The 26254-nt window shown below is 39.6% G+C and overlaps 1 protein-coding gene across 1 annotated transcript; it reads right to left on the bottom strand.

The window, feature by feature from the left end:
- Window positions 1-1684: 1684 nt before the first annotated feature.
- LOC139714450 (uncharacterized) lies at window positions 1685-25535 on the bottom strand. Its single transcript, XM_071626160.1, has 2 exons — window positions 25492-25535; window positions 1685-6855 (listed from the first exon to the last, which is right to left on the bottom strand). The coding sequence occupies exon 2, from the start codon at window positions 6826-6828 to the stop codon at window positions 3487-3489; it is 3342 nt and encodes a 1113-aa protein (XP_071482261.1). The 5' UTR covers window positions 6829-6855; window positions 25492-25535; the 3' UTR covers window positions 1685-3486.
- Between the last annotated feature and the right edge of the window lie 719 nt (window positions 25536-26254).

Raw genomic sequence — 26254 nt, 5'->3', positions numbered from 1 at the left:
ATTCATGCATTGTTTAACAAAATAAATGCAAGATAAAAACATCACACACTATATTCAGACAAAGCTGCTTATGACAGACACTGCTACACATACAATGTACGTAGCTAACCGTATATCATGCCAGCCATGCCACTCAAACATCCACATGACAACACTAAATGCATTCTAATGTGTTACACCACACTACTGTGTGCAACTCTTTGGCTCATTGTCACAACCTCAGCTCCATGCCTTTTACAAGTTACTTGACAATGAGTCTTGTGATCTTATTTTACACAGAATTACTGCACATGTCATAACATCCAAAGAAAACATTTTCTCACAGGTAACAATACAAAGTAATGTGAAATGTTTCATTGTTAGAACAATGATGCCATAATTCAACAAACACAGCATCAAGTCACTGTCTTTGAGACTAAGGATGCGTTCGAATGCTCAAAAGCGAACCAAAGCGAACCATACCGTGCTATGCCAGATTTGGAGCATTTGAGCGCTCTGTTGAGAGAGCATACCTAACGAGTTATTTTAAGAGGGGGTCACACATTTTGTAGCAACTGGGTCATTCACCTCGCATGCTTAAACTACTTACAGATGTCCTGAACAAAGAAAATGAACTCTTTGCATTAAACTATGACGTATGTGCATGTTATGCACATTCTTCACATGCAAACTCTGCTACACTTTTGGTACCCTTTTGGAGCACAATGGGGAGAGGTCCACTTTTGGCTCGGTTCAGATCGGTACGGTACACTTCAGGAGCATTCGAACGCTACTCTGGCGCGGGTTCGGTATGGTTCACTTTGCTTTAGGAGAGCGCTCGAAACACACCCATAATGGAAAGCAGACAGACTCTCACACATATATACATACACATACTAATTGCTCACACCTTGAAATGTTGGACTGGTCATTTCTAAACTTGCACATTATTGTTTTCTGTACAAATCTTACAAATCTTCGGGCTTAAATACTAGTACATTCTCCTTTTACACTTGTTAGGATGGAAAGCATCTTTAAACACAAGAAAATAATTATTCTAAAGTGCTAATATGAATTATATCATGTTTCATTAATGACAATTAACACTGACAGGGAATACTAACTTATACCCAAAGGGGGGGGGGGGGCACTTCTGTGATTGAAGAGTTATTATGCCATCAAAACTTACTAAATTATCACATATAATGTAAAACAGTAATTTACCTGGCCTACAAACATAAAAACCACTAAATATGCTTTGTATTAACAAAATATTGATTGCCTTTGGTAAAAGTGTAATATGAAAACTTTTCTTGCATTTCTGAATTGATAAAATGACTCTCATAAAATAATAACAACCTTTAATTAAAATTAATAATAACTGTGACAACAGAATACAGATTTGTACCATCTCTATGGAACTTTCAAGGTACACTACCACATGCAACAAAGATATCAACATATTTGAAATCAAACAGGGTTTTTTTTTTTTTTTTTTTTTTTACAGCAAAATCAGGCATTCAACTTTCAGCACTATACAGAAAAGTTTGTCCATTCCAGTATAAGTCTTGAGTTTTGAAGAAACACAGAGGCGTAACACCCTTCATACTAGCAAATGGGATAAGCGTGCCATAAAAAAGGCATCCAACCTTGAAGATACACTACAGCATGCAATTAAATTCATTCAGTTGCAATCACTCTCCATTTTTGCATATCTACATAATCACGAGCATATGGGGACATGTGAAGTAAGCAAATTTAAAAGACAATGACTTTATCACACAATGAATTAAAATTACCACAGGTTTACCAAGTTTTCATGCATTAAATAAGAGTCTAAGTGACAGGAGGTGCACTAATCCCAAAAACAAAAGGAAAATGAGAATCATCAACAAAGAGAACAAAAGTGTGAGAAAGAACACCTGGCAAAATGGGGTTCTTCTTATAAGTTCACTTCCTATTAATTAATGCCAATGTGGCACATAAAGAGCTAAATAACAATGATCATCTTCAGGACACAAGTGCACTAATTTTCCATGAGCTTATTGTAGGCAATTACTGTAAAAGTGGATATTTTCGTGCGACTAATTTTTCGTGCTCGACCAGGTAAGAAGAGTTTCACATTTTTGTTTAATTCTGCGGAATCAAGACAGTAAGTATAGGAACATATGGCAAGCAAAAATATTCCCATGCTTTTATTTTCGGGATAGCTTCAGGTCGCGCAAAATGCGCAAAAAATTTCAACACTGTGAAAATTTCCACTTTTACAGTACTCTCATTTCACATTTTGAATTTGATGGAAGAGGGAAGTGTCAACATGAAGACTACTTTTGACAATGTCAATGCATATGAAATATCAAAACATGAATGATTTCCATGGCTGCACCTTATCAGTTTGCATTAAATACACAGTACTTTCTGCTCACATTTTTCTTAGTGGTTTACAATGTCATAACTGAGACTTACATCACTGAAACAAGTTGTTCAAAACTTTGAAAATTCATGAGTTGGATATACACTGTATTTTCAGGATAGACACGAGTTGTTACAACTGTCATTTTCACCCAAAGAGTCACTCTTATTTCACAGAATACTACAACCTACATGTATCAAATCTCTATAATAGAATACTATATTATAGAGTAAGAGTCCAACTTTGACAACTGTTCATACCTTAATTTGTAGCAGGCCATGCAACGATCATAAAAATAACTTGGGTTATCAGTACAATGTACTAAGTACATACTCCAATACAGAATGACACACAAACATATTTAAACACCAACACCTCAATTTGCACAAGTACCCTCTGCAATACTTACATACAGACAAAAAAGTTACTGTGACTGTAAAAAGTGATTCGTTACTTTTTATGCATAATACTCACTACATCCAAATATCCAATCTGGCTACGACCAGACTTAAATGTGAGTCTTCTATAAATGTAATCACTATAAATACCAGGGGTGATTTGGTAAAAACCTTTAAAAACTCATTGAAAGAACCAATGGAATTCTCTATAAATGCTTAATCTAAATATTCCCCTCCTTTGGATATGCTATCATCTTTGCAGTACAAACTACTGCAGCTCATTATCATATTTCTCATGACTTGAAAACATATCATGAAAAACAAAATTTGCTTATTTTATTTTGCTGTTTTCAAACCTTTGAAAATCAGAGAAAGAACATACAGTGGCTGTATGGAATTCTCTTCAAATGCTTAAACTACATATTCCTCTCCCATGGATATCAACTTTGATACATTGCAATACAAACTACTGTAGCTCATTACATATCTTTCATGACCTGAAAACTTCCAAAACAAAACTTGCTTTCAATATTCTATCTTTTCTTTTTTTTACCCTTGAATTCAGGCATTTTGCCATAGAGGTTTGGCAATCATGCTTCAAATGGTAACATGGCTGTTTGTGTTCTTTTGTTCTATGGATACTTATGGGCTATGGCAGAATCTTTATTTCTCCTCCATATCCCTGGCTATCATTAATTAACTTAGACCTAGTTTCTTCCGCAAATGGTACATCACAGCTTTCAGCTTCCGATCAACAAACTTGGAGCATTTTGAGCATCGCTTTTCCCTGGAACGTCTTAAGCCAGATACAAGGAGTTCACACTGACTTGAGCGGATGGCAGCTGAGCCAAAGCTGTCTTCTAATAGGGCCGCTGCCTGCCACCTGGAAGTCGAAGCCAATTTGTTGCGGTACATCTGGACAAGGTCACTTCGAGTTGTCCCTTCACATACTGAACAGCCATTGCAGATGGCCTGCAGCACACCTTGGAGTGCTGCCTTGGTATGAATGCGCTTTCCGAAACGCCGAAAGATCCAGTGATTTACAGGAACCTCCATGTGGTGGCAGTGAATTTTAACCTCATGGATTTTGTTCCAAAGATTCACAGAAACTGAAATAGTCACTTTTGGGTTCTCATCTGGACTAAGGATAAGAAACCTTAGCCAGTTCTCAGACATGGATTTTATCCAAGGTGAGGGTGGGGTCACACTTGTCAAGTCTTCATATGCTGTCTGTGTAATAGAGGATATGCCCTTCTTCTTGGTGACAGTAGTTGCCATATCCTGCATCAGGTTAGCAAATGATACATTGTGAGATTGCACAGAAGTAGAGGGTGTTTCTGAGGTAGAAACTTTAGCCAGATGAAGTTGGCCAAGTGAGCTCTCTTGCAGCAGCAGATTCCTCAAATTTGCAGAGCTTGGGTTAGATTGAGTTGATGGCATTCCATGAGCTGCACCCATTTGTTTCTTATCACATAAAAGGGGTTCAAGCTGTGGAGAAGCTGAACCAAGAGGACCTTGACTATGTTGTTGGCCAGGATACTTTAGTCTGACAAAAGAATCTTCACCACTCCCTTGGCATTTTTTGGCAAGTTTCTGCAAGATGTCAGTGAATGACATTCTATCAGATTCTGAACTAAGTCTTTCAGTACCAGATACACTAGCCTGGACATCACTTCTTCCTTGGGGTTCCATAGTGTGCTGATTTGATACTTCTGTACGCCTGTGCAAATCATCCCTTCTCTTTACCCATGCTTGCTTGATCTTTTGTCCAAATTTAACATGTGACCCCAATTTCCATCTGTGCTTCATTAGGGAAGATCGTTTGGAGTGAGGAGATAAGCAATGCAGTGCCTTCACTTTGGTCTTTGCAAGGTTGCTGGGATGCTCGATCTTGCTTTCTGCATCCTCTGAAGATGTGCTGGGAGAAGATTCAGCATAAGATATTTCTTTCAATTTCTGATGTCGTATTCCACTTCCTTGAGATTTATCACAAGTTGATTGTAAAGTATCAGTCATGATCCGTGAAACACAGAGAGGAACTCTCTTCTTTGGTGAACTACTAACATCCTTGCTGTCCAACTGGGTTGATATTGATTCTGAAGTTGAGCTAGTACCAGACTGATCTCCTGATGGATGACATTTCAGATAGGAGCTACTCTGTGGATCTTCATCACTGACTCTAGGTTCTTGTTTGATTGTTAATAGCCCTGAAAATGATTCTTGGCCCTCATTTCCAACAACGCTTTTATCCAACACTGAGGAAGTTATGTCATGCAGAAAATCTGCAAAAGACCCTTTATTTTTTGCTTTCCAGTGGGAGGAATCTCCAGTATTAAGAAGATGAGAAACTAAGCCTGCTTGGTTTGATTGCCTGTTTCCAACTTCATTGCCTGCGTGTTTTGCTTTCTGAGAATCAGCAGTTTGGAAATCATGTGAGTTTTGTGTTTCGTCCACAGATGACAATGGACTCTCTCTGGCATCAATACAAGTATTAAGCCTATCTCTAGAGTTGTCGTTGATATTTTGACTCAAAATACTAGTATTAAGTTCCCTTTTCTCATAATCATCTGTAAATTCTTGCTTAATCACTCGCATACATTGTGACTGGGGAAAGTGCATTTTTTCAGAGTCTGCTGTGCATTCTGAAAGACATTGGGCATGGTTACTTGTTGAAGTATCAGCAGCATCATGTAGTTCCTCATGGATCTCTTCCAGAATTTCTTGCTTGATTGGAGCCAATGGAGCACTAAAGCTAGAAGACACACTCTGTTGCTTTCTCTGCTGGGCAGCATCTTCTTCTGAGTCATCAATTGGAGGCAAGACATTCTGGATATGGCTCCACTGGTGATAATTTGGGTGCAAATCATCCACTAATTCAGACTTAACAACTACATTTGCTTTTGTCGATTCAACTCCGGTATTGGGAGAGTTCTTGTCTTCTGTGACTTCTGAGCTGGTGAGATGTGGTGACTCAACATCATCAAATGTTTGATTGCATTGGTTTTCAGATGGGAAGGTTTGCTGGTGGGACGGTGAAGCCTCTAAAACTTCTTTCGAAATTTTTTCATGAAGAATATCAAGGAGGGAAATAGACGACTTTCTTTGCTGCTGCCGGTGTAAAACACTGTTATTCATGTGTACACCCTTGTCAACAACAGATGCAAAATCATGCAGCAGACCAGCAAAAGATTGTTGTGTCTCCCCACGTGAAGTGAAGTTTGTCATTGTAGAATTAGCATCGTTTACATCAGTGTTTTCACTGCTATGTTTATGTCCTGAAGTCAACATTGACATTAACTTTGGATGATGTGCTGATGACCCTTGGGTGGAGGTGTCATTTACACACGACACAAAGTTTTGAAGCAAACCAGAGAATGACATTTCCTGTCTGCCTCCCCTCACAGTGTGGTTCTCAGACTGTCGATGAATATCTCCATGGGTTCCACTGCACTCCCTATCAGGAAGAATTTCTTGATTACTCTTTGAAGGCCACAAGGCATCAGGAAGAGGTGATCTCTCCTTGAATGGTGACTTGCGCTCACATACTTCAACCCGACTATTCACCTGTGAAGCAAAGTTATGAAGAAGACTGGAGAATGTGGTTTCAGCTTCTTGAACTTTGACAGGTTGAGGTTCTGGAGAAGTTGCTTCATCAAGCTTCACTCTCTTGCAGCTGCTAGCTTTAAGAAGGCTGGACTCTCTGATTGATGTAACTCTTCTTTGAATCATGTCTGACATTTCATTTGCACTTGGATCAGCTAGCATGAGTGCATGACTCTCTTGTACCTCCACTGGGGCTGCATTGTTATTGGCTGGAAAGTGGTGACCGTCAGTTAGCTGATTTTGATTGCTCTGGGAAAATGGAGAATGAGATTCAGGCAAGCCATCAGATGAACTAGGAAGTAACTCTTCTGAAGACTCAGTTAGAATATAATCCTGCATATATTTCACAGGGCGACTCTTCTTCCTTCGCGAGGTTATCTTTTGCGACATCTTGGTGGTATCATTAGGTATTGAAGAAGTGCTTGGGCTCTCCATATCTGCTTTGCTCAGCCTTGGTGGAATCTGCAGCAAAAAGTAACACAATTCAATGATAGTGTAAGAGATTTTCATATACTTTGCTACATTGATGGTACGGTACCCTAAGTCAGTAGTCATATATCAATGGACAAGTTCACCTAATTATACATGTGGATTACATGAATGCAGCAATATTAGTAGAACACATCACTGAAAGTTTGAGGAAAATCAAAAATCTGTTCAAAAGTTATGAATATCTAAGGTTTCATTGCCAACATTGCTGGATGAGAAGTCTACTACAGCTTGTCATGTCACATGTGTAGAATGATATAAAGAAAATTTTTTAAAATTCAAAATATCTTCACTTTTCTCTAGTTTCTCTATATTCTATTTTCACTAACAATAGAGTACTTGACTTGCAACTTCCCCTTTACATTGTATGTCTATAACAAGTTGAAAGAATGTGTACTTTTTTAAAGGGACGCAGTCCTCACGAAATTTAAAAAAATATGTTGTTGTTGGTACCTCAAATGAACTACTTTCATCAAAAACAAACTTTCAAATCACCAAATAAGCTCGTACATTTCGGTTAAAAAAGTGTGACTCTGCAAATGAGCAAGTCTTGGCGGAGAGTCATACGTCATCGATGCACAACTCTTTCCAGCGGTGTTCTGCTCACCATGCGTACGCTCCCTAGTTATTTATAAATACATGTTTACTATTTATTTTTATATTAATTGTATATATAAATAAGCTTGAAATATTTTGTTTGAAATAATAAAACCACATATTGTCACATTTTATGAAAAAATCAGATATGATCATTTTGAACACTTAAATTGGTTTTCTGAGGCACGGCTATCAACTTGAGAGTAGGGCATCAATGACGTTGCACCTTTTGGCAGGCTCTTACACGATCGCTTGCAGGAATTATTTTTTAAAAATCGTGTACGGAGACAATTTTTGATGTCCACGCGTATAAATTGGTGAAAGGTAATATTTTTTACTCTTCTTAATTATCAGTACAGTGAAAATCTCAGGACTGCTTCCCTTTAAACAAGAGACCAGGTGGGGCATGGTGCTCATTTGAACGAATTGAGTGAACTGGGTGATCTAGCACAGAAAAACAAAGAAACAAACTAAACAAACATATGATACTCAGGATTAAAGAAAAACTGTTATAAAGCTGCACTCTCTCACACATTCTTTTTCTCTCCCCCGGACAAGGGGTAGCAAAGATGCTCACTCACACTGTCCCTTTAATGACATATTTCTTAGGTTGCGTTTATCTAACTTGAAAGAGAGAATCACGTTTCAAAACGCGTTTGGAACGGTGTTTCCAAACGTGGTTTGAAATGCGATTCTCCGGGTGCCGCGTTTATCTAACCATCATACAATCGCGATTCAAGTGGTGTCACTGCGCAGCTGCTTTGCGCCGTTTGACCCGGGAAGTAAAGGTCAACTGCATATCACCAAACATGCCTCATCAGTCACACACAAATAATGGGCAGAGAACACAACCGGAAACAGCTGAGATTTGACCTTGAGATATAAACGCATTTCAAAACAGCATTGCGTTTATCTACTCACAGAACGGTGATCGCGGTCTCAAACGTGTTTCAAAACGCCCTCTGAAAGGCGTTTCAAAATGGCGTTTCTAAACTCGCTTGAAAACACAGTTGCGTTTATCTAACCACTGAAAATGCCTCAAACGCGTTTAGGATCTTGATTCTGCCTCATAATTTTTTTAAGGGCGTGTCACACCATAACGCGGGCTTGTGGCAAGGAGGTAGTTTCTAGCACGTAGAAGATTTTCAGCGGGCGAACAAGAATGTTTGCAATTTTCATTCATGCCTTGTCATACCGTACGGGGGAACTTCTGCGGCTTGACTTGCGGGGAAACAAATTTACTCCAAGGAGCTCTCCGCAGTTGGTCCGCACCTGACAGTATCTAGCGCGTAGTTGCCCGGAGGTGCTCACGCAAGTCCAATTTAACCGCAGCCAAGTTTTGAGCATGACCAAAACTTTTTCCGGGTGAATCGCGGGAATGCCCGTAGAGGTCCACGCAGAATGCCAGTAGGAGACCCTTAGCAGCAGTACTTCCCTGGCAATTCCCACGCAGGTACTTCGCAGTCCCGTATGCAGCCAAGATAATGAAATTCTGTGAGATTTCAGCCATTCCATTAGAGGAATTCCTTCACTAAGTTGTCAGCCCCCACGCGACTGGTACAAAGGTCACACAGTATACTCGCAAGTACAACGCGTCCAGCAAGTAAGACACATGCGCTGACTCGCACAAATCCTTTTCCGCCCTCAGGAATGTCCGGTATGCTAGAAAATCCCTACACGTAACAAGCCCGAGTAGCTTGCCCGGAAAAGTGTGACAGGGCCTAAACACGGTTGCGGGTAAAAAAATATGCGTGTGCACCTCCGGGCGACTACTTTCGAGATACATGCTAGGTACTGTCATGTGCGGATATCTACAGGGACCTCCGGGTAGTCAAAATTGTTCTTTGCAAGTCTCACGCAAGGCTGGTGTGACACGGCCTTTAGATAAACACAGCCTCACTCCCACACTATCTCAGGAGACGTCTACGGACTAGTTGTACAAATGTATGTGCTACCCATCTCCTTGCATGCATTCTGAGCCCCCCCCCCCTTTTTTTTTACTTGCATTAAAAGCCTTTGCTGTCTGTAGAATTGAATAGATATCAGCGTCACTTTCACTTGCAGATAATAACCATATCATGTGGTATACATACTCAGGAGGTGTACATTTTCACTTGCACTTTTTAACTTGCTACACTTTCAGAATTGAGATCCATTGCTATCTCATGATATCAGCTGTTCATGCAGGTTCATGCACATTACACAGCTTAAGTTCTCTGCACAGGACTATGCACTCTGTAGTACTGTATGTTGCCTACAGCAATCTAAATCTCCCAAGATTTTCTTTTGTTTTTTTTATACCATACTGAATGAGGAGCAATGTACAGCAAACAAAGCTGTTATCCTGTCACTTTAAAAGCTTATATTGATTAGATGAAGTAAAAATCAATCCATGATTGTAATCAATTCTTATAGAACTGGATAACATTTCTCGTCAAAATTTTATTCCATAGTTCGGGAAAACTTTTACTTCTTATCAGTCACCTCAGACAGGACTTGCAATTCTTCATTGTGGAGATAACAGCACACACTGCTGTATTCAAAGATCTAACAGTAAAATGTTTCAATGACTGCTATTATAGAACTGCTATTCTGGTGTCAAGCAGTGCTGGCATGGTTTCCTATCAGGCTCAGTGATACGGTGCGATAAACTTGCCAAAAGTTTTCACTCTCGCGGCCTAATTTGCATAAAGTAAACAACTTGTTTATGCAAAACCGCTAGAGATGAGTTGCAGGACAATCGCAATATCTCACCTCACAAGCCATCAAATGATAAAATCTATAGAGCAAATTGAAGGGGAAACTATTCTCTAATGCACAGTGTTAGTTAGATGGGGTTTTATTGGGGATAAACCTGTGAAAATAGCATCCAAACTTAGCTTACAAAAAAGAAACATTTTGTTCTTAAAAAAGCATAATTTTCTCACATTTTTCTTCATAGCCCATAAATAAAACTTAACTGAGTATGACTTGTGTTAGTATATATCCCTACTCTGTGTCCATACTCTCTTCCAAATATCTTTTCTGTAATAAATGTCGCACGGTTATGTTGGGGGAAAAAAAAAATTGAGATCACCATCATTTGTGACCCATCATAAAATCCACAGCATATAAGCATTACGCCGTCTGATGTATTGTTTTCCGTGCTACATTGTACATCCAACAGTTGTTCAAGCACATTGCAGGGCTCAGGCCCTCCGCCATGTGGACCGAAGAGTGAGACCAAACCATGTCGCCGAATCTGACACCGCTGACTGGCTAAATGTGCTTTGACCAGTAAAAAATGCATGCACAATAGGATGATCTAAGTTGTGCATGTTCAGCATTTTCTCATAAACATGGTTGTCTATTTGCTCTGATATTGATTTAACTGCTGAGTGCGCAAACACGAAACTTCGCAGGCTGTGAGTCTGGGGTATACTGACTATATGTTAATAAAGTGCATTCATGTTGTACAGCAGGCTCGTGTCGGGAAATATCATACCAGTAACCCTTTCCCACGATCAACTCAAACAGAGAAATACAAATACCTAAAAAGATACATCAGCACTTGGGCAAAAAAATCATATGGAGGATGACATATTCTTATCAGGTATGTGAAGTTTCAAGGGATTTGGTGGTAAAATAAGGGAGATACGTGGAGCTGAACTTTTGAGATTTTTTGTCTTTTGCTTCGCACAGTGCTTCGATGACCATTACAAATTCAAAAGCTTTTGTGTCTTGAGGGAGAAAGATTTGCAATGACACCATGTGAATTTAGTCCTTAACCGGATCGTTGTTTGGCAGAAGAAGAGCCTAGAAAGAGGAGAATTGAAGAGGGAAGCGACATATGGTGGTTGTAAGGAGGGCAAAAAGTGAAGAGTGGGGGACAGTAATGGGCTGGAAGTTGAAGTTGCACTAGTGGAGACGGTAAAGAAAGGAACAGAGAGAGTGGGAAGGAAGAATAGAGTGAGAATCAAGTAAGATGTTCGGACATCGTTAGGAGGAGAAAGATGAAATGGAAGGGAAGAGGAAGAGGGAGGAGTTGAAGGTTGGAAAATCATGGAGATAGGAGAGAGAAGTGAAGATTCATGAAACCATGAGAAGAACGAAGTCGGTGAACAATGTGGACTATGGAATGCGGAATCAATGGAGAAAAGGATGAATAATCCTGCGCGTGAAGGAAAGGTAAGTTGAGATATGGAGCTCTACGAAAATTAATAACAGTTAAATCTTGAAAAAGTTCCTGCGGGAGAAATGCAAAATGAGACATTAAAATCAGGTTAAAGTGTAGCCTGAGGGGAGGAGACAAGATAAATAATCTGTGAAGAAAACTGTAAATTAATACAGTGGTCCTGAAAAGGACCGTTGGGTTGTGTGGAAGCAAGAAATAAAAAGAAGAAGAAAAAGAAGAGAACAGAGCAGAACAGAAAGAAAAGATAAGTAGCATAGAAACAGATGATAGTGTAGGAGGGAGAGGAAAGAGAATTGAAATACTGAGTAAAAGGTGCTAGTGAAGGTAGAGCAAGATCTAGTTATAAGAATAACTAGGAGAACCGAGGAACTTGATGTTTCGGGCAAGTTGACTGTCCTTCGTCAGAAGTGAAGTATGACCTGAGAAGAGGTGGGCTATTATCATGGAGAATGCGGACCTAGATGGAAGTGGTCGGTTGCGGCGGGCTGAGCAGGGAGGTGCTAGAGAAGGAGATGCAACTCCTGCTCTCCTTTGAAGTCATGCGCGGCACCGCCGAGAAGTTACAATTGTATGCGCTTAACTACAGGTGGAAACCAGGTGCTTTGACAAAAGAGAGCATCAATAATCAGGACTAGCGCTCTAACATCTAGAAATACTTGCCCCTACTGCAATTCGCTCTCTCTTTTAATGTGATGGCAACAATGGATTTGTGTACCTTGAATTGGAGCAGCGAATCAAAATGCAGTGTAAAACTGACAATTTTAACAGCAAATAGTTCAAAAGCACGCTGGAACACGCTTCAGCGAAGTACTTTCGTTGAAAGATCAAAATATCCTAGATTAAAAGATAGAAAAACTAACATGCGGAAATGTGCGCATTATAGAAAAATATTAGGTTTTTAAGAGGGCCTAAGTTTCATTTCATTTTGATTTGCGCATTACGAAGAAACTAGAAACACGTGTTTATAACATTGAATTCTTTCCTAAACTATTCTAAATCAATTCAAGTATTTCATTTAAAATCTTACGGTGCAATAAAGCTTGTAATTCAACGAAAGGTGAAATGTGTTCTTCGTCTCCGAACTTCATCTTGCAACTAGAGTGGTGGCGAGCATGACTTCAAAGCGTAGTGGAATGCTAGACATCCAATTGTAACGCCTTGAACCCAAACATGTGTTTGCATGAATTACGAAGAGTTGCCACTCCATCTCTGTAACACCTCCCTGGGCTGAGTGTCGGCTGTGGGCTGAGTGTCGGCTGTTGGCTGTTGTGTCTTATCGCGGAGTTAATTGTACCGTATCACTAGGCCTGCCTATAGTTTCGGGAAAAGCCCTTTTCGGCGTACTGTTTAATGTGTTTTAGGTTGATATAGTTTTCCTCTTTTGTTTTTGTGTGATACTATACCTGTTTATGTCTTTTCTCGTTTCTAAAAAAGTGCTTGGAGATTTAAATGTAATTTGCACTTTGTAAATGGTTCATTATTATCGTTATTATTACACTGTGTACACTATGTATTATATTTATTACTATTGCTGATACACACTGGGCAGCTTCATCAGTACTAACATGTTGATGCACTGTGCAAACTGTCAGCAATTTTCTGTCTTCATCAGACATATAAACACGAGCTAACAGGTTGGTATCTTTCTACCAATGACTTGCTGCACAGTAAAAGTTCACAGGACTGGACTGTGAGACAGATTATTTGGTATGAGGTTTTGATATGACTGATCAGACGTAGAAAATTTCAGTGACATAATAAATATGTAATGGGTAAATGGAAAAGGAAGCTAATGCCTGAAATTTCTTGGTTGACTCATTGGCGAGTTAAAATATGGGCAAATGCCACAAGGTTTAACTCATTTCTCTGTAATTATTCACACTGAAAAGATTTATGACATGCACCTTATTCCACCTGAATTTATCTCAGCCAATAAAATTTCTGTAACTTAAATTCACACACTAACCCTAACATCCCTACACTTATTATGATACAACCATCATCATTCTCAAAATTGAGCTCAGCAAGGGACACCTATCGGCTAGGTAACCATACATCCAAGCAGCAGAAAATTTGTCCAGTACTTTTAAGCATGCTGTCAGCAAAATTTGGCCTGCTCTTTTCTTTTTCTTTTTTTTTTTGCATGGCATGTAAGGCAAGCAAAAAAGGAAATGTAAGTAGATTTGGATGTATCCCACCCACAGCGGGAAGCTGTGCTAAGCATGACAGCTGGTCGGGCTAGGTATATCCAAGGTAAAAGGGTACATTTCAGGGATGTTGGGTTATTTTTTGTTTCCCATGTGCATTTATACCCCCCAATATACAAATGACGCACAGGTCTGAGTGCGTCCATTAGAATTGTGTGCATACCTTGGTAGGTGTGCATAGGTTTAGGCTAAATTCCATGGTTACCGCATGCACACTACTAACGCACAAAAAGACATGTGCCTCATCTGTTTTATAGAACAGGGGACAATTTTCTTCCCAGAAATCAATTTCTTGCATCATGTCACCTGATGGGCAAATTCACTGGAGGCAGTTCTTTTGGGCTTGCCACAAACAAAAACCATGCATCCAGTAATTACTGGATGCACTCTTTACTAGCCAATAGGCGTCTCTTACTGAGTGTATAAACGCTTGCTTAGTGCGTGATAACATGTTTACGGTAACTGTCCCTGTGAGGCACAGTGTGGCCAGTAAAAATCAACACACAGCTCTAGACCAATGAGATCACAAGATTTTCACTACCCATTCTATAATACAATTTTAGACTCTAGATCACTGTAATAAATGTATTGTGTTTGTTTACAAACATATTCAATGACTTATATTACATAAATCAGGCATTTCTTTATTCTATCAGCAGTCAATGCTGTAAAAGGTAGTTTTGATACTATTGGAACTTGATGGGGGTGGGGGGGGGGAGGGAGGAGATGCAAATGTAAGAACTGGGGGAAGATGAAGATAAGGTCCCCTCAGAAGGCAAAATTTCATCTTTGCTCAATATTGACATGTTTGGTTTCATTTTGAAGCTCATGAGTTGAAGGTCTGATTTCCATGGAGGAAAAAATGATATTATGTAAGTTTATGCAAATTTTAAGGGCTTCATTTGCAAAATGTGAAATACAGTGTTACGTATGGGACATTTATAAAAATTCATATTTATTCAAAGGAAAACAAATGATACTTGATCAATATGTGGACATAAGAAGTTCATCAAATAGTTTAACTTGGTATGAAAATTTAGGGATTATGCAAATGATTATGCAAATTAGCTCGTGTCCTATAATGACATGTCCCATACGAAACAAATTGAGGTCATTTTTTCAGGTTTTTTTTGAAATTTCTAAGGTTATTCGAGTACCCTTCTGGGAAGTTCTAATTCATTGTTTAAAGAAGTTAAATACTATAGAAAGAATAAAAAATAGTAAAAGAAGTATTTTTTATTAGGCAATTAAATAATGTTAAGTATGGGACAAATGCGTTACGTAGTTGTATGGGACATCCTCATACATAATGCATGTGAATGCATACCGGTAGCTAGCTGGGAAGGTCTCTCAGCACACAAATGGTCAATCATCCTGCAGAAAGCATCCCAACTTTGCAGCTCTACTTTTGAGTTATAGACACTTGAAACAATACATGTACTTGACTGAACAATTTTCAGAAAGGGGGAGGGGGAGATGGCAAAATACACAATGAAAATCATCAATTGTGTAGAGGGATGGTATATTTTTCATAGAAATGAGGATTCAGTTTTCAACATTTTACAAGACGATTAGAAAGCACTTATATGAATTATAAAAGAGCATACAATTCTAAGAGGAATTCACAGTTTATTCGATGAAGATGCAATTTGAAATGGCTGAGATATAAAAAAACAAACAAACAAAGAAAACAAAGTGATCCTAATAACTAGAAATGTCGCTATGGTGACAGATATGCCTCCGCCATAATGCATGGTTCTCCGAATAGGTCTATAGCACAATGTCTTGACAATGTGTGATGACAGTTTCACATAACTGGCAAAATATTAAAATGACAGGTTTGTCACAAATGCATTGTGTGTTCACTTTCCTTGAACTACAATGCACATGTAGGTTTATTTGGATGAATGGCTATACTGTCTAAGAGTGCAGGTATTTGGGGATTTGAAGATTTGTACCCAACTTTTGCAAGTTTAAAGAAAAAGTGAAATTTAGCACTTTCACTTGACCTTTGACCTTTTTGGCAAGAAACTTCCAAGAGAATCTGTATTGGGTTATACATGCATACACTAAGTTTCAAGAAAAATCCTGCAGGTATTGCATAGATAAGAAAGAAAGAATGACATTTTGATGAGTTGACCTTGACCTTTGACCAATGAGCTTTGACCCATGACCCCTAAATTCCCTACATGTTCACTGCCAGTCAGTACATGCATACTAAGTTCCATGAAGATACAGTCTTGAAATATTTGTGAGATATGGAGAAAACAGAGAAATTTTAACATTTTCACTTGACCTTTGAACTCATGACCCAAAGCTCTCTCGGGGAATCTTTATTTGGTATATATAGTTCATGTACACACCAAGTTTCAAAAAAATACCTCCAGACATTGCATAGATATAGGCGAAATATTGAACTTTTGAGCATTTGACCTTGACCTTTTGACCTTAGACCTTGAGCATGTCCGCCCAAAAGTTGATAGGCACAACTTCGCCCACTCATACATATACATATTAAGTTTCATTAGGATACCTCTGACAGTTTTTTAGATACACTGTCCACAAAATTGATTACGGACGGAAGGACGGAAGGACTGACGGACGGACGGACGGACGGACGGACGGACAGACGGACGGACGGACAACCCGAAAACACAATGCCTCCGGCGACACTTCGTGGCGGAGGCATAAAAAAATGTGATGGGACCCACCTTTTATTAGGACACCATGTTTCTGGATATCTCAGTCATTTCAAAGTGGATTTTTGTCATGTTAACTTTGAATTCCTCTTAGAATTGTATGCACTTTAATATTTCATAAAAGAAGTGCTAATTATCTTGTAAAAGTTGAAATCAGAGTCCACATCTAAACCAGAACTATACAGTCCCTTTAAGTAAAGACCTCTGATTTAAAGGGTACTGAAACCGAATATACAAGCAGATTGAAAGACTGCAGTTCAACTATATTGGGTACTATTAAACACACAATGTAGAGCTCTAGCTACTGTACATTGAAGATGTTAAGTGGTACTTCAAATGAGTGTTTCTTGCATCATTTTTTTTTTTTATTGCAAGTGACAAACAAATTGTCCTTATTCAGTTTTTAGTAGTAGCCACGATAAAAATCATGTGCATACATACTGAGGTGTGACTTGACTCAACGAACTGATTGCTAGACAGACATCATACACTGTATATCTACTCGATTACTGAGGGTCAACGTAGCAGGTATTGCATATTTATTAAAATTAATATTTCTTGTGTCAAGTTGTTTTTTGTTAAAACTGAATGGCAAACTGCCTTCCATCAGTGAAATTGAACACTTTACCACTCATTTTTTTAGTAGCCCTATCCTGATAAAAATAAAGGGCATGTATACTCAGGTTGGTCATAAAAACATACGATTATGATGGTAAATATTTGGGGAATATTGTTCCCTTGACGATCTGGATCAGTATTTGAGTAATTTCAACTGATTTTATTTCAATAATTATGCAAAATACCCACATACATGGTTCTCCACACACTAAACGAATGTGGGACAAAGGGCATGCATACTCAGGTTGGTCATACAAAATAAAAATATGATTAAATATGATTATGATGGTAAATATTTAGGGAATGTTGTTACCTTGACAATCTGGATCAGTATTTGAGTAATTTCAACTGATTTTACTTCAACAATTATGCAAAATACCCATAAATTAATGGTTTTCCACACACTAAACGAATGCGGGACTCCCATACGTAACTGTCCCATACTTAACACGTCATGTCCGTCTTTACAATGTAATTAGAACCTGTAATTAGAGCTTTTTGCCTCATGATATGGAACTTACCTCTACTGACTTACAAGTTGTATGAAATACTTTCAGAGAGTTTTGAGGTTGAATAAAAATGTTCAAAAAAACAAAATTTTTCTGGTCCCATATGTAACGACACATATTTTCTCTTCTAGAATAGAATTGTCAAGGCTATTTTTCTCCATTTTTTACATGATTATTCTTCTCCTAGCAATATCAATCACCATGATAAAGTTCAATATGATCAAAGACCATTAACATTATTTTTCAGGTCATAAAAGTATCTGAATGTCCCATACATAACGCGCGCGTTAGCTTGGACTTGCCCAGCTATTCTTTTCACAAGTGTGCCAAACAGTCTTACAAGACGTTTATTCTGTGCCAAGTTAGGAAAACCCTTTTTTTTTTTTTTAGCCCATTATGGTATGAATATTCCGTCCTGTAGTACATCTACCATTATAGTGTAAATTCTGTCTTGTAGTACATCTACCATTATAGTGTAAATTCCATCCTGTAGTACAGTACATCTACCATTATACATAGTGTAAATTCCATCCTGTTGCACCTGAAAGCGTAACAGGACAGAATTTATGTCGAAGCATTATAAATTTCTTATGAATAGAAAAATACTATATTTAGCGGAAGGATATAGAGCCACACTAATTCATTGATACATCACGGAATATGAGTGACAAAACTTGAGTCTATCATATAGATAAAATAATGATTTTACAAGTGTCAAAGTACAGAAAAACATGTTTTTTTTCCCCCAAAAAATTAAAATTTTTACTGAAAATTGAGAAAAGTGAATGCCAGACATGAATTGCTTATAGGAAGGGTAATCCATAATACAACTTAATATCTCATTAACTTTATTGTAGCTTTTGTGCAAATCACTTGAAAAGTATCGAAATTCTGTCCCATCGTGCAAACAGGGCACTTTTCCTGTTTTACTTGTATTTTTACAGAAAAATCTGATGTGGAATACATAAGACATTCTAAAAACTGCAGATTCTCAGCTTTCATATAACATGAAATACAAGTGTCAATTTAAAAATTTAGCCCAAGTGCACAATTTTTTTTTTAAATTTATTTTTTTTTTTTATTTATTTATTTATTTTTTATTTATTTATTTATTTTATTTTTTTTTTTTTTTTGGGGGGGGGGGGGGGGGGGGATCGGACCCATATGTACCCCCACTATAAAAACCTTAGACCTTGGGGTCCATGTCCATGTTTCCCTAACCCAAACCCTAACCTTAAAGGGATTGTATGGTTTTAATTCAGATGGGGCTTCATGTTTTCAACATTTTTTGATGATGATTATTTGAGATAATGAGAAACCTCTCATGAAATACATTGTATGAGAGAGCATATGATTCTATGAGAAATTCAAAGTTTATGTGATGAAAATTTGTTTTGAAATGGCCGAGATATCCTACATTAAGCGATCCTAATAAAAGGTGGGACCAAACTTTTGTGATGATCGCAAATGTGTTTGATATCTCAGCCTTTTCAAAACTGATTTTCATCAAATAAACTTTGAATTCCTCAAAGAATTATCTGGTGTTCAGTTTAACATTTGATAAAGTAGTTTCTAAGTATCTTCCAAAAAGTTAAAAGCTGAATCCTCACCTAAACCAATACTACACCATCCCTTTAACCCTAAAGCCACTTAAATTTACATCATAGGCATATCATATTACTAACAGTAATTCATAATCACTGTTTCCTTCTAATCTTACCAAGGGGTACATAAGTGTAGGTAACTCTTGCCCAGCCTTACCCTGTGGTAGTAGTGCTTGGCTCGTGGCACGATGTACAATTTCTATGCGATACGTGTGTGCTCTGCAATCTTCTGTTGAACGCCTCCACATGGCTCATGAATTGCAAAAGCACATGTAAATAGCTGGCGCATATGCACCGACCGCGAACAGGGATCGCAGTTCTGGCGGTGTTATTGTCATCTTTTTCATACTAGTATTCAATTTTTTTTTTTTTTTTTTAAATCATAACATCCACTTCCAGTAAAAAATGGCGGCCCACACTGGCTTGCGAAAGTTCTATATGTGAGGACATGTTTTCAAAATCCACAAACATCAGGAAAACGACAAAAAGTCCAGTTTCTTAGACCATTGTTCCTTAACTGTGATGTTAAGAAGTACCAAAACTGAAATTTTGGATGTGAGATGTCTTCATTTACGTGAGAAATTTCACTTTTCTTGGAGAATTTGCCCATGTCATTGGATGAGATTTGTAGAGTGGCGGTGTTCAATAGTGAATGTGTGGTACGCACACACGTGTGTAAAGTGTGTCGGAGTGTTCAGAGGTATATTATGTGACTGCCACAAACGGATGCACGGCCGCAAACTGCGACATTTACTCTACGCCAGGAATTCAAAGTTTATTAGATGTAAATCGGTTTTGAAATGGCTGAGATATATCCCAAAACAGAGTAGAACAAAGCGATCCTATTCTTAAACTAAAAGGTGGGTCGTGGGTCCTGCCTAAGATCACTTTATTTTGGATATCTCAGCCATTTCAAAACCAATTTACATCAAATAGACATTGGATTCTTCCTGGAATCACATGCTCTTTCATATTTCATAAAAGCTTACTCATTATCTCATCAAAAAAGGTTAGAAATCTGAAGCCTTGTCTCAACCAAAACTAGACTATACTATAGGCATATAGGCCTATATCCTGGGGCGCTCCTTGTACACAGTTATTCCGTTGGAGCGCTCCGAGTTGAAAGAGTGCTGTCACTGAACGTTGGAAGACAACTCCAAATTTTCGCAGCTCTATAAGTTACATATTCCACCAGCAAAAGGCTTACTTTTACACTCTACATACGTCTCTTATCTAATTCATACTTGCCATTCACTTGCACACTTTGAAACTGATCCTTCGGTCTTGAAAAGATGTTTTTCTATGAGACAATCTCCATTCTCCCCGTTTCTCCCTTCGTTTTTCGAAACAACCTTTGCGAAGGCACATAGCGCATTAGCGATCTAGTATGAATATATGCATGAAAGGCGCAGTTTTTTTGCCTTTGCACAAGGCCCTTTCGCTCTCATGCTCTCATGCTGTCGCGCTCGTCTGAGATATCCCTTCTTCATTCACCCAGAAAGCAACACAATACAGCGAAAAGGCCTTGTGAAAAGGCTACATTGCACTCCAGTTAGTGCATGTGCACAGGTTTCAAATCCATCGTACGGAACAGTTGTCATTCTCACAGATTCCTCTTGACCGGATCATTTAAAGTATGCAATATTTTCAGAAAGGAACTACTGGAGGAGCAAAAAACGTTCCACGGCAAGAGTTATCAACAATTGGACCAAATATGTAAGTATTCAAACTGAAGAAATTTTGAGTAATCAAGTTGGAATTTAACCGCGATACTCCCCCATACCGTGACTCAATACTTCCCTACACTGCCCAAACGTGAAGCGTTCGGCGTTCAGGCTGTGTTTCGCAGTTAATAGGCCTACTGTCCCTTTAAAACATGTGAGAGTAAACTGCAATATAGCTTCTGACTATCCAAGCATTGAGAATTTAGGGTTTCTGGGACGAAGACTGAACTAGGGCTTTCTATTATAGCTCAGTCAGTAGAGCACCGGGCTAGCAATCCGGAGGTCTCGGGTTCAGATCCCAATGGAATCCCATTTTCTTTGCTCAATTTTTCACTAAAATTTCTGGTCAGTTTTGTTCTGTTTGCATTGAATTTGTTACATACTCGAAAAGCTGCATCACTTCGGTGATCCCTCACATACATCCCCAAGGTGAATTATCCTTCAGGTTTATGCCAGATTTAAGTGTGTGCGTGCATGTCACACACAAAAACACTGCTATAGACGTTGTACATGTAGCTTCTGACCATCCGAGCATTGAGAATTTAGGGTTTCTGGGACGAATACTGAACTACATGCAGGGCTTTCTATAGCTCAGTTGGTAGAGCACCGGGCTGGCAATCCGGAGGTCTCTGGTTCGAATTCTGATGGAATCCCATTTTCTTTGCTCAATTTTTCACTAATAAATTATATTCATTTCTGGTCAGTTTTCTTCTGTTTGCCTTTGTTGGAATAAAATTCAATTAGGGTCTAACCTACATGTAGTGGCCAAGGTAGAGTCATTTTGACTTGAGGTAAAAAATGTGTGTAGCCCCTAAACTCCTGCCGTGTATTGCCCAATTAATATTCAGGATTTTGGAAAAGGGGGGGCAAAGCTGTGGGAATTTCAGAGCGAGCTTGCGCATGCACGTAAAGAGATTTCTGTACATGGCATTTTTTGCACGGCTTGTGCACTGTCTGCAGTGGGATGCTAGCACGAAAGGCGCCCAAAGGCTAGCGGACAGCGGAATTCACAAAGAAAGTGAACCTGTAATACCAACAAAGTGATTAGTTTGCTGACAAATTCAAGTACCCACCTACTCTATCAGAGTGGGATAGCAAATTTGGGATAGATCTATCTATATGCACAAGATCAGGTTAGTTCTGGTTTTATTTTTCTCTTAACGAATCTTTGTAAAATGATGTCAGACTTCACTGTCTGCATGCTTCATGGGCCTGATTCCTGCATGCAGAGGTGAGAGCCACAGAAAAAAGCACCAAAAATTTTTGAGTCGGATCAGGCCGACAGGTGCGGCAGCCCTACATTGAGCGAACCCACTGACAGTGCCTGGGCTGTGTTTCGATTGGGTCGCTGCACATCACCCATAGGTTGATTAGAACTAGATTTCTGTCGAAAAGCACAGACATCATCATCATGGAGAATGGACATGTGTGTGTAACAAAAAAAAATAAAGTGCACAGTTGCGACAATCTATGACATATGAGATGGATGAGAAGTGACCCGGGGGCCTCATGAGCATGGCCGCGTGGAGCGCCGAGCGCGGGAGCAACCCCTCATCATGAGCGGGTTTCCCGGACTGACATAAATTTACTTCCACATCGCAGCAACGTTAGACCTCTTCGGTAGATCCAATTGTCTATTAACTAAGTTTAACAGTAGATCTAGACCCTTTCTAACCTGTTATCCTGTAAACTTTACAGGACCGAAACAAACTGTAGTGTAACGTTAGTCTGTTAGTTCGTCATCTGTACTTTTAGCGCTTTAACGTTATGTAAACTGTCGGTGGTGCTAATTGTTAGCACGCTAATGCTGCACTGCTGGTTAGGGCCTAATAAACGTTAGATTTCATTCAACACAACGACCTTTTAAGTAACGTGTCGTAGAGTCGTGCACTGGTTAGGGCCTACGACTAGGACAGTGTAGGGGATTATCATTCAACATAATGCACTTGTCAATTGTAGTCCCGGCCCCTGGGTACCCGGGGATGGCCGGGACTTGCATCCCACTTGCAATTTTGGGATGTTACACCACCCGGCCAAGTCCTGGCCAAGTTTCCGACAGGTCGGGCAAAATTGAAGTTGAAATCCCCGGCCAATTCCCCGACAGTCCGGGCAATATTTGTGCAGAAATCCCCGGCCAAGTCCCCGACAAGCCAGGCATATTTGCATAGAAATCCCCGGCCAAGTCCCGACCCTCAAGGCCCGGTCACACTGCCCAAAAGTCGCGTAACTTTGCATGAATCACGCAAGAAATTTGGTTGTGCGTGCTTGTCCATTGAGAATTTTCGCTGATTTACGCAATGAAAATCACTGATGAATTGCGCAAGAACAACGGAAATATTACTCAAAAATCACTAAACCACGCACTTTCAGCGCATAGGCACGCAAAGGCCCAAAAAAGGGCGAATTCGTGGTTGTGCGCGACGACTGAGGTCCACGGAAAATCACGTATAATCTGCGCTTTATCACAATGAATTGCGTACCGGTATGAATCGCGCATGATTCGCACATGAACACGATAGCGGCAACATTTTCGCAAATGATCACTGATATTCCACGCATGTTTCGCGCGTTTTTCGCGTAAGAACAACGCAAACTACGCAAAATTACGTAAAAAAGCGCAATGATGCCTAAACTTTTACGCGAAGCCGAGTTTTGAGCTGCTAAAAAACATGGCCTTTGAGGCCTGTCACACTGCCCAAAAGTCGCGTAAACGCATGAATCACATAAGAAATTCGAGCCTTTAATATTTACGCGATACATGCGCGATCCAGTGCGCATTTCATGAGTTTGTCTACAACGTGGAACCTTCGTAGTTGTCAGCTGTTGTGCGCCGGATCGGCGCTATACACAATTCCGGGTTCTGAGGAGCTCAAAACTCGGCTTCACGTAAAAGTTGACGCATTTAATATTGCGCTGTTTTACGTAATTTTTGTGTAGTTTGCGTGGTTCTTATGCGAACAATGCTCGAAATATGCGTGGAATATCAGCGATTGTTCGCGAAAATGTTGCCGCTATCGCTTTCACCAACGACTCTCCACTGACGATTAGCAGACATAAATAATGACGCATGTTTCCACGCTTGTAACACCTACGTATCACTGAAAATCACTGAAAAAAAAAATATTGGCGTAGGCCTATGTATCTCTAACAGAACACGCAAATAAGCGCATGTAATACTTACGAAATACTGATCGATGAATCACTAATGTATCACTAACAACTCACGTATGATTGTGGCGCTATATTTTTGCGTGATCTTTCCGTAGTTCTTGCGCAATTCATTGGTGATTTTTCATTGCATAAATCAGCGAAAATGGTCAAATTCTCGACGGACAAGCACGCAAAACCAAATTTCCTACGCGATTTTATGCGATTACGCAACTTTTGGGCAGTGTGACCGAGCCCGCATGGAATCGCGTAAAGCGCCGATCCGGCGCACATACGCGGACAATACGATCGAAGGTTCCACGTCAGAAAAATTCATGAAATGCGCAAATCGCGCATGTTTCGCGCTAGGCTCTATTTTCTTACATGATTCATGCGTTTACGCGACTTTTGGGCAATGTTACCGAGTCCTCAATAGCGGGGAATTGCTAGTCAAGCGAAATAATTTATGGTCACATTACCGTACTGGAAATGGTGTCAAGTCATGGTCAACTCTCAAGCAACTGGCTCAATCCCGGCCAAAATTCCCGCCCCAAATGCCTGCCATTTGGTTGGAGTGAATTTCCCCAGACAAGCCCCGGTCTATTCCCCACCCACCGGGGCAAAATAAGTGAATCTCCCCCAACAAAGCCCGGTCAATTCCCGACCCAGCGGGGCAAAATAATTGAATTTCCCCCGACAACACCCCGGTACATCCCCGGCCCACCGGGGCACAGTAACGTATTTAAGTGAATTTCCCCCTAACGTTACAAAGCCCGGTCTATTCCCGACTCACCCGGGCGAAAAAAATGCTGAAATCCCCGCCCAACTTGGTTGCAAGTCCCGGCCATCCCCGGGTACCCATGGGCCGGACTACTACAGTTACAGTATTAAACACTCACACTACGTCACAGTCAACTAAATTTACTAAAAAAAACTCCAAACATTGTTGTGAATCCAAAAAAAAAAAGGAAACGGGGGATTCTACATTACCTCCTCCGCTCTTTCCTCGAAGAGCACGTAACCATGAGAAAGGAAATGGGCCCCAAATCTGTGCAAAATACTTCTACCAGCAGGTGAAATTTGTAGCGCATGATGTTTCACGCATGTTCCATTGACTCTATAAACGCAATTCATCAGCAGTTACAGTACAGGCGCGGCAGGGCCGGGGCATGGAGCAGGTGTACTGTGCTAATAAAGCGCAGAGAGAATGAAGGGCCTTACCTTTCACGGTGCTATCTACGGGAGGATCACAGTCACCGTACCACACACACACAACATCATAGCATTTAGTGCGATTCACATGACCCCCGCCGAGCACCGCCGCACTGACCTTTGCTCAGGTCCAGCGCAGCCAGCCATGGTACATGGTAAATGCTGTGACTGAACGATACATGGATAGAATATGTGTGCTGTGGTGTGTGTGTTTTTAGTGCGGTACTGCGCGGAGACGAAGCGAACAAAGAGGTCATGTCAACTGAAAGACTAAAAATCACAAAACAAAACAACAACACGACGCAAAAATGATTAATTTGCAGGTTCTGTCACATTCAGGCCTAGTGAAAAATCAAATCTTCGGATCTCGGGTTCCTGTGTCCATTAAGTTTGATATTGCTACTAGTGTAAGATTTGTAAGATTTTATTGACTCTAATCGACCCCCTCTCGGGGTATGAGAGTATACAAACATATTTACAATACTTTATACAAAAATATAAGTGATGATGTACATGTACATGTGAAAATAACAGATATTATGAATAAATATGTTTACAAAACAAGGCGTAAAGGACGTTTAACTACTCTACCACTACGTGTACAAACATTCACATCTACTTTACTTTCTACAAAAATACTGTCTTTCTTCTTTGGTATTGAAGAGAACTGAAACAATAATTCTGACAAATTTGGCTAGTTTATTCAAATGGCAAGCATTAGTTGAATTGAATAATTTGGCCATATGTAATGCATTTGGTCTACTGGCCGTCAAGCTACTTTAATTGGTAAATACAATAATCTCTCTTTGTTGAAAAAGGGACAAACAAAAATATAATGAAATTCATCCCCTATATCGTCGGAATGAACAGATAGTACAATG

Source organism: Diadema antillarum, unplaced genomic scaffold (assembly GCF_040938485.1).
Source record: "Diadema antillarum isolate AM-2024a unplaced genomic scaffold, OU_Dant_1.0 seq00002277_RagTag, whole genome shotgun sequence".
Lineage (NCBI taxonomy): Eukaryota > Metazoa > Echinodermata > Echinoidea > Diadematoida > Diadematidae > Diadema > Diadema antillarum.
Note: the sequence above shows the minus strand (reverse complement) of the source record. Positions and strands in the feature narration are given on the sequence as shown.

Bases quoted from the DNA above. Each gene is read 5' to 3' on its own strand.
- LOC139714450 (XM_071626160.1), bottom strand. From the start codon at position 6,828: ATGGAGAGCCCAAGCACTTCTTCAATACCTAATGATACCACCAAGATG.